This window comes from Sparus aurata, chromosome 24 (assembly GCF_900880675.1).
Source record: "Sparus aurata chromosome 24, fSpaAur1.1, whole genome shotgun sequence".
NCBI lineage: Eukaryota > Metazoa > Chordata > Actinopteri > Spariformes > Sparidae > Sparus > Sparus aurata.
This window is the reverse complement of record NC_044210.1, coordinates 19,373,837-19,382,753: the sequence shown is the minus strand read 5'-3', so window position 1 is coordinate 19,382,753 and position 8,917 is coordinate 19,373,837. Positions and strand designations below refer to the sequence as shown.

At 47.5% G+C, this 8,917-nt stretch overlaps 2 protein-coding genes and 1 pseudogene across 2 annotated transcripts; 2 read left to right on the top strand and 1 right to left on the bottom strand.

The window, feature by feature from the left end:
- Positions 1-487: 487 nt before the first annotated feature.
- LOC115576533 (piggyBac transposable element-derived protein 4-like) lies at positions 488-2,741 on the bottom strand (annotated as a pseudogene).
- Positions 2,742-2,871: 130 nt separating this feature from the next.
- Positions 2,872-4,307, top strand: LOC115576835 (uncharacterized). Its single transcript, XM_030409416.1, has 3 exons — positions 2,872-2,957; positions 3,223-3,617; positions 3,787-4,307. The coding sequence occupies exons 2-3, from the start codon at positions 3,254-3,256 to the stop codon at positions 4,146-4,148; spliced, it is 726 nt and encodes a 241-aa protein (XP_030265276.1). The 5' UTR covers positions 2,872-2,957; positions 3,223-3,253; the 3' UTR covers positions 4,149-4,307.
- A 357-nt stretch (positions 4,308-4,664) lies between these two features.
- LOC115576834 (uncharacterized) lies at positions 4,665-5,776 on the top strand. The gene is made up of 2 exons (XM_030409415.1): positions 4,665-5,052; positions 5,176-5,776. The coding sequence occupies exons 1-2, from the start codon at positions 4,674-4,676 to the stop codon at positions 5,535-5,537; spliced, it is 741 nt and encodes a 246-aa protein (XP_030265275.1). The 5' UTR covers positions 4,665-4,673; the 3' UTR covers positions 5,538-5,776.
- The last annotated feature ends 3,141 nt before the right edge of the window (positions 5,777-8,917 follow it).

The window sequence follows — 8,917 nt, the reverse complement described above, 5'->3', positions numbered from 1 at the left end:
CAGCTTGGGGGCAGCAAAGCTAAGCGTCCACAGAGGGGTCACATTGACCCACCCCAGGACAATGTTAATGCAGCTTGGGGGCAGCAAAGCTAAGCGTCCACAGAGGGGTCACATTGACCCACCCCAGGACAATGTTAATGCAGCTTGGAGGCAGCAAAGCTAAGCGTCCACAGAGGGGTCACATTGACCCACCCCAGGACAATGTTAATGCAGCTTGGAGGCAGCAAAGCTAAGCGTCCACAGAGGGGTCACATTGACCCACCCCAGGACAATGTTAATGCAGCTTGGGGCAGCAAAGCTAAGCGTCCACAGAGGGGTCACATTGACCCACACCAGGACAATGTTTGCAGCTTGGGGCAGCAAAGCTAACGTCCACAAGGGGTCACATTGACCCACCCCAGGACAATGCTAATGCAGCTTTGGGGCAGCAGGGTAAGTGTCCACAGACGCCTAGGGTCTATACACACTATTTCAGTCAGTCAGTCAGTCAGTCAGACATGTCTCCTTCTAGCCTCTCCACCACTAATTTCAGCTCCTAAATTGAAATGCGCACAGGTAGGACAGAATGGCAGTGTACATCCTTTGCATATAAATGTCTTACAACCAGAGCACACAGTTTGTGTTTTACGGTCCTTCTTGCTGGGCATATCTGACACCTCTTCCTCTTGTTGTGCATTCCAGGTGGGCTGACAGCTGATGAGGTGGTGGCGGTGGTCATCATCATGGGCTGCTGCTGCTGCTGCTGCTGCTGCTGCTGCTGCTGCTGCTCTTGTTGTTTTTGTTGTTCGTGTTCCTCTGCAGCCACCTCATCCTCCTCATCCTCCTCCTCCTCCTCAAGCCAATCGCGACATTTAGCATTACTTTTCTGAACAGCTCTCACGACCGAGGCAGACGCTGCCGTGCGAGGCAAACGCTCCCTTTTTTGGATGAGCGGAGTCACCAGCGCCTTTCCCAGCTGCTCCAGGAACAGCCTCCTTTTGTTTCGTTTACCCGGCAGCCAGCCGGGGTTGATCTCTCGCCATAACACAAGGCATTGTACGAAGAAACATCGATGATGTTGTGAAAGATGACCAAGGGCCAGCGGGCTGTCATTCTTCTACAGCTGTATGTTCCAATCACCTTATCTAAGTTGTCCACCCCTCCTTTGTTGCTGTTGTAGTCTAAAACGATGGCCGGTTTCCCGTCTTTGCGACGGCCAGCGACAACGTCGTCGGGAGCCTCTGTGTGCAACGTGCTCATGAGCATAACATTCTTGTTTTTCTTTGCCATGTAGGACACCAAAGTGGTGTCGGATGTGAATGCAAACTTTGAGGAGAAGACTTGCCTGTTCTTGGACGTGAGCAGCGCGAGCGGGAGTTCGGGCTTGTTTCTTCTGACCGTACCGACCATGGCGATGTCCCTCTCTAAGAGGCGCTGTCCGAGCTCGTAAGAGGTAAAGAAGTTGTCACACGTGACAGTTTTGTTGCCCCCCGTCAGCCCCTCTGTGACATCGAGCACAACCCTCATGCCCTGGTTTTTCTCCGAACCGCCGGCGGTCGGCTTCCCGGTGTAGACTTGCATTTTCCACGCGTAGCTTGACTTTGAGTCACACGCCACCCATATCTTGATTCCATACCTGGCCGGCTTGTTTGGCATATACTGTCGGAAAGGACAACGACCTATTGTGTGTGTGTGTGTGTGTGTGTGTGTGTGTGTGTGTGTGTGAGAAAGTAAGAAAGGGAGAAAAGAATCAGAATAACAAACCAAATAATTGATATCAAATCACTCACTCACTCACACACACACACACACACACACACACACACACACACACACACACACACACACACTCACCTCTGAAGGGAACCAGTTGCTCATCCACTGTTATGTCAGGCCCTGGGTTGTAGAGGTAAGGAAGCCGCTCTGCCCATTTGTCCCACACCTCTCTTATGGCTGCCAGTTTGTCAGTGGCGCGTCTCTCGGGTCTCGACTCGCGATCGTCAAAGCGTAGCATTCTCGAGTAAGTGTGAAACACTTTGAGAGGCATGGTGGCGCGGAAAATTGCCCTACCGCTCTCCGCGTCCCATAGACTGGCCGCGGCCTCGCCTCGGGACCTGTAGACACCGGCTAAGATGAGCAGCCCTATGTAGGCGCGCAAGTCGGTACGACTCATGTCTTTCCAGTTTTCTCCGTACTTTCGGAAACCCTCCAGATTTGTCATGTCTAGCACAATTTTTTCTATCGCTGGTGTGAGAAACATGAGAAATGTTGACACAATGTCTTGGGCATTGGCAACCGCGTACGCGGTGGGTCCCGGTTGGTTTGCTGCTTCTGCTGTAGCTGTTGTTTCCCTTCTTCTCCTCCTTCTCTTTCTTATCCTCATATCTCTGACATTGTCATCATCATCATCATCATCATCATCAACATCATCATCATCATCGACATCGGCATCATCATCGCGTTGCCCTATTACCCTGCGATCTTTGTAAAATGCCACTGAGGACCATTTGATAGTGTTGTTCTTGGACATGTATGTTTCTACCTCTTCTTCTTCACTTTCTTCTTCTTCTTCTTCTTCTTCTTCTTCTTCTTCTTCTTCTTCCTCAGCCTCAGCCTCAGCCTCCTCTCCTGCGCGACAACCCTCGTCCTCGCGTTCCTCCACCACGTCAGATTCTTCAGACACGTCTTCTTCTGAATCAGAGTAGTGTCCCCTGTCGTGTGAGGACATCTCATCCAACACCTGTTTAGCCGTGAAATCCGCAGTCGCGGGTGGATGACATCGCGTCAGACGGACAGTACAGTGCCGGGTTGGTAATGTCGGGTCAGGTGGACTCGACAGTGCCGGTTGGATAACGTCGTGTCGTTTGGACACAACATTTCTGGTTGGATGACATCGCGTCAGACGGACAGTACAGTACATGTTTGGCAACATCGTATCGGTTGGACAGAACAGGGCCGGTTTGTAAGACCATCAAGTGGTGAGTGTCCGACTGCCGATCGCTCCTCTGATACTGAGTGTCGAGTCCGTTGGGTTTGCCTGGCCACCCCCCAGTAAATGTGTACATGCGTATATAAATGTAAGTAGACTGCAGAACAAAACAGCTCCATTTATTCACAACCCTCTTTTGCTCTCTGTCTGTCTGTCTGTCTAGCTCTCGCTCTCTCTCTCTCTCTCTCCTCTCTCTCTCTCTCCTCTCTCTCTCTCTCCTCTCTCTCTCTCTCTTTCTCTTTCTTTGTACTAAGCCTGTGTACTACACCAAAGTGACCTGTGACCATGGCGAGCACGGTGGATAAAGTGTTAGAAGAAATGCTGAAGGTGGAAGCGGACAATGCTCAGAGGCCAGGCTCAATCAAGTGGGCTTCGCGCATCCAGATGCTGCTGGGGTGGAAGCACGACATAGCAGAGAAACACCATGGTATTGGACGCTTTCTGGATCTTATCCTGACAAATTCAGAGTCAGATGCTGAGCTCCTTGACTGTTATCATGCCAAGGAGAATCCAGTTAAACTGATGTACAAAGTCATCGATCGCTGCCTCGAGAGCGAGGAAAGCGCAATGAAATTCCTACGGGTCTTATTTCAGAAGCAGAAATTCCTCTACTTGGACCTGCTAAAAAACGGACCCAGTGGCAAGTTTGGTGAGTATGTGCGACCGAAAGCAAAATAATCAAGGCCTCAACAAGGGGAGGGATCGTCACACGCTGCTGCTGCTGCTGCTGCTGCTGCTGCTCAACTGAAGTAATAATTTTCTGCATGTGTTTTGTTTGTTTGTTTGTTTGTTTGTTTGTTTGTATTGTTTCGTTTCAGTCAGGAGAGATCCTCCCGTGGTGGAATTGACAGAGAAGGTGCGTTCTGCGCTCGGCGATAAGGTCGCGCATCTCAAAAACATGACCACGACACCCCTTTACAAGAACAGGATCGTGAATATCAACTGCGCCCTGGACGTACTGATGCGATACAATCAGCTGCTTCCAGAGGAATATGCCGAGTTCGGGTTAAAAGAGCACAATAACACCGCCATGACTCGGCTACTGCAGAAACTGTGCAGCGACACCACCATCCCTCAAGCCAACCGGGACTTCATCTCATTGGTGGTGGCCTCCTTTAACATGCAGGCCTTTGACCTTCCGATAATGCCTATGGAAGATGTGCTAGTGTTTGTAAAGTGAAAAAAAATAAAACAAATAAAATGTTACTGTGCCAATCTACATGTCATGTCGATGTGTGTTTGTTACAAATGAAATAAAACTATATTGAACTGAAGAAACTGGTTGACTGGTGGGATTACATTGTGTCAGAAATCCACATCCATCTCCGTTTTCGCGTAACAGCACAAGGTTGCCAAAGTGAAAAGGCGCAGCACAGGCTGTAATAAAAAAAAAAAACCATGTCAGATGACATTTAGACTCACTTCCCTGTTCGCGTAACAGCACAAGGTTGCCAAAGTGAAAGGCGCAGCACAGGCTGTAATGAAAAAAAAAAAACAAGTCAGATGACATTTAGACTCATCTCCGTGTTCGCGTAACAGCACAGGCTTGCCAATGCCAACAGCACAGCACAGGTTGGATAACATTGCGTCACATGCGTATATAAATGCTTATAAGTAGACTGCAGAACAACAGCTCCATTTACTCACAATCCTCTCTCTTTCTGTGTAGTGCTAAGCCTGCGCACTACACCAAAAGTCTGTGACCATGGCGAGCCCCGTCGTCGATGTGAACACGGTGGATAAAGTGTTAGAAGAAATGCTGAAGGTGGAAGCTGACAATGCCCAGAGCTCAGGCTCAATCAAGTGGACTTCACGCATCCAAATGTTGCAGGCGTGGAAGCAAGACATAGCAGATAGACACAGCATGATGAGCTCTTATGTGAATCATTTACGGACAGGAGATTCGGATAATGATCTCCTCAGGTCTTATCACTGCAAGATCAATCAGGTTGAGATGATGCCCAAACTCATCGATCGCTACCTCGAGAGCGAGGAAAGCGCAATGAAATTCCTACGGGTCGTTTTTCAGGTGGATAGAGGCATGTATTTAGACCTGCTCGAATCCGGACCCCGGGGGAAGTTTGGTGAGTATGTGCTATGCTGAGCGAATCGATCGAGGCCTGGAATACAAACGATCACCACCACACGCTGTTTTGTTTTTTTTTTTTGTTCAGCCAATGTTTGTCTTGATTTTTTTTTTATTTCAGTCAGGAGAAAACCTCCCGTTGTGCATTTGACGGAGAAGGTGCGTTCTGCGCTCGGCGATAAGGTCGCGCATCTCAAAAACATGATGACGACACCCATCTACGAGAACAGGATCGTGGAGGTCAAATGCGCCCTGGACCTGCTGATGCAATACAAGCAGCTGCTTCCAGAGGAATATATAGAGTTTGAGTTAAACGAAGACGATACCGCCGCTATGGCTCGGCTACTGCAGAAACTGTGCGGCGACACCAGCATCCCTCAAGCAAACCGGGAGTTCATCTCATTGGTGGTGGCCTCCTTTAACATGCACGCCTTTGACCTTCCAAAGATGTCCAAGGAGGATGTGCTAGTGTTTGTAAAGTGAAATGAAAGACAAAAAAAAATGTTACTGTGCCAATCTACATGTCATGTCGGTGTGTGTTTGTTACAAAATGAAATAAAACTATATTGAACTAAAGAAACTGGTTGACTGGTGGGATTACATTGTGTCAGAAATCCACATCCATCTCCGTTTTCGCGTAACAGCACAAGGTTGCCAAAGTGAAAGGCGCAGCACAAGTTGTAGGAAAGAAAAGAAAGAACAAAAAAGAAAGGAACCCAAACATATCAGATGACATGTAGACTCATCTCCGTGTTCGCGTAACAGCGCAGGCTTGCCACTGTCAACAGCAGAGCACAGGCTGTAAAGAAAAGAAAAGAAAAGAAAAGAAAAGAAAAGAAAAGAAAAGAAAAGAAAAGAAACAATCCCAAACATGTCAGATGACATTTAGACTCATCTCCGTGTTGGCGTAACAGCGCCTACGGCTTTTGTGTCAGAAATCCACATCCATCTCCGTTTTTGCGTAACAGCACAGGCTTGCCAATGCCAACAGTACAGCGCAGGTTGGATGACCTCGCGTCAGTTGGAACACATTGAGTCTGACGGATGACCTCGCGTCAGGCGGATGACTTTGCGTCAGGTGGACAACATAAAGCTAGTCAGATCCAATGCTGACAGATATAGCTCAGTCAGAGCACTGGTTTCATATAGATGTGGATACTGCAAGCACTGCAAGCACTTCATTCATTCATTCATTCATTCAGAGAGCTTCATTCTACTCTTGGGTTTTTTTCCCCCCCCCGTCTGTTATAATGGACGCCTTTGTCGAGACCAAGTTGAGAGAGTGGGGTTTTGAGTGTCATATCCCAAACTTTGCATCTGAAGGGATTGACACAAAAAAGTTCCTGAGTCTGACAGAGGAGAGCAACAGACCCTTGCTGTACAAGTTGTGCGGAAAGATTGGACCCTCTGCACAGCTTAGAGAATGTATCCGACAACTCAAAAGGGAAAATGATGGCCATGTCCATGACATGAAGACTGAAGACGGGTAAAGACTCAGAGTAACAACCTGTGTTTGTGTGATGTGTAATTGTTACCCTCGACCTTGATCGTAGAACAAGTCATCTCTGTATTTTCATCTATTTTTTAAATTCATTTTGGTTTTTTTGTGTTTTTTTTTTTACAGCTCCCAGCTCTAAGAAGCCTCTCGGGCCCCGCTATGAAGCTTCTCATGTCTCAAGTATTATGTGATGTGATGCGATGTACTTTGCTTTGCTGGGCTGAATAAAAATAAAAACAGGAAAACTCTGAGAAATGTCTACCAGTTTTGTCCTCACATTCTTCTGTATTCTTCTGCCTTTTGCAGAAATGTTTATGAAAACCTACAGTACACAGTATGAGACATCTCTGTCTCCTTCATGTTACACATCTTACGCGTAACCCAAGAGGAATTGGTTGTTTTATTCAGCCGCAGACAAATATAAAGGGGAATTTGGGTTTCTGGAGAACAGAGTTACGATGTGTTTACTAAGCTGCATATCAGATGATGGGAAAGTTGGGTCTCTTGGGATAAGAGGAAGTGGTTGTTTATTCAGCCTCAGATAATATAAAGGGGAATTTAGGTTTATGGAGAACAGAGTAACGATGTGTTTACTCAGCTGCATATCAGAGGATGGGAAAGTTTAGATTTCTGGTTTACTCAGCTGTAGATCAGATGAGGGGGAAGTTGGGTGTCTGGAGATGAGATGAGATGAAAGGGGGAAGTTGGGTCTCTTGGGATAAGAAGAAGTGGTTGTTGATTCAGCTGCAAGGGAAATTTTGGCTCTCTGGACACAGTATGAGACATCTCTGTCTCCTTCATGTTACACATCTTACGCGTAACCCATGAGGAATTGGTTGTTTATTCAGCCGCAGACAAATATAAAGGGGAATTTGGGTTTCTGGAGAACAGAGTTACGATGTATTTACTCAGCTGCATATCAAAGAGGATGGGAAAGTTGGGTCTCTTGGGATAAGAGGAAGTGGTTGTTTATTCAGCCTCAGATAATATTTAGGTTTATGGAGAACAGAGTAACTATGTGTTTACTCAGCTGCATATCAGAGGATGGGAAAGTTTAGATTTCTGGTTTACTCAGCTGTAGATCACATGAGGGGGAAGTTGGGTGTCTGGAGATGAGATGAAAGGGGGAAGTTGGGTCTCTTGGGATAAGAAGAAGTGGTTGTTGATTCAGCCGCAAGGGAAATTTTGACTCTCTGGAGACCAGTGTTTACTCAGCCTATACCTGTTCTGCAGCAGCAGCAGCAGCAGCAGCAACAGCAGCAACAGCATCAACACCACCAACACCATTTACATTGGCAAACCCTGAGCCCTTCTTCTTCTTCTTCTTCTTCTTCTTCTTCTTCTTCTGCAAACAAGGGGAGATCAAGGGGATCTGAACGACTGATGTCTAACTAAGTGAATGAACGCAAGGGCTAAAAGCACCGCGTGCTATACCAGTCATCGACTGTAGGGGGGGGTCATGCGTGACAAAAAGGCATGGGGGGGGGTAATAGCGGCCTCTACCGGACACAAGCGGTAATGATTTCGGGGGTGGGTCACCCTGACCCGAAAGGGCAACGCAAGGGCTAAAAGCACTGCGTGCTATACCAGTCATCGACTGTAGGGGGGGTCATGCGTGACAAAAAGGCATGGGGGGGGGGGGGTAATAGCGGCCTCTACCGGACACAAGCGGTAATGATTTCGGGGGTGGGTCACCCTGACCCGAAAGGGCAACGCAAGGGTTAATAGGTTTTTTTATTTTGTTGAAACAATGTATATACCTTTATATGGCTCTTTCTTACTGTGCATGCTATTACAACACTGTCCTCCACCTTGCTTGTGTTAGCAGGTGAGTGTGTGACGCTGCACTGTGACAGCAGAGCCTCGTTACAGCAGCTGAAGTGTGAGAGACGCAGCTCACGCTTGGTTCCTCCATATCATCCACTGCTTCTTACACATTCCTCGTGTTGTCACATAAAAGGACGTGGACGCGTTGCTTGTCGGTTTCACACACGTTCAGCATCTCCTCGACTGTCTGTTTTACATGCTCTGCTGGATGAGAACCAGGAAACTAGTGCACATACGGCACACTGTAACTTGAAAGTGGAATCAATGTGATGTAATTAGAGATGGTCGGGCTCACCGGGGACTCAACAACGCCAGGTGATGAAGAAAACCCTGATCCTCTACCACGGAGATGAGCTGGTTATCCAGAGAGATTAATTCAGTTACCTTCTCTAATATTTGTGGCCATGTCGCTGTCTCGAGGATATTTCTCTTTCCTTTTGAAAGTATCTGCGACTGTTTGCTGCTTTGGTGTCTTTGCCTGTCCTGCTGTAGAGAACTCATTGTATTCTCTGAGTGTTTGTTTTTTGTTTGCCGTATC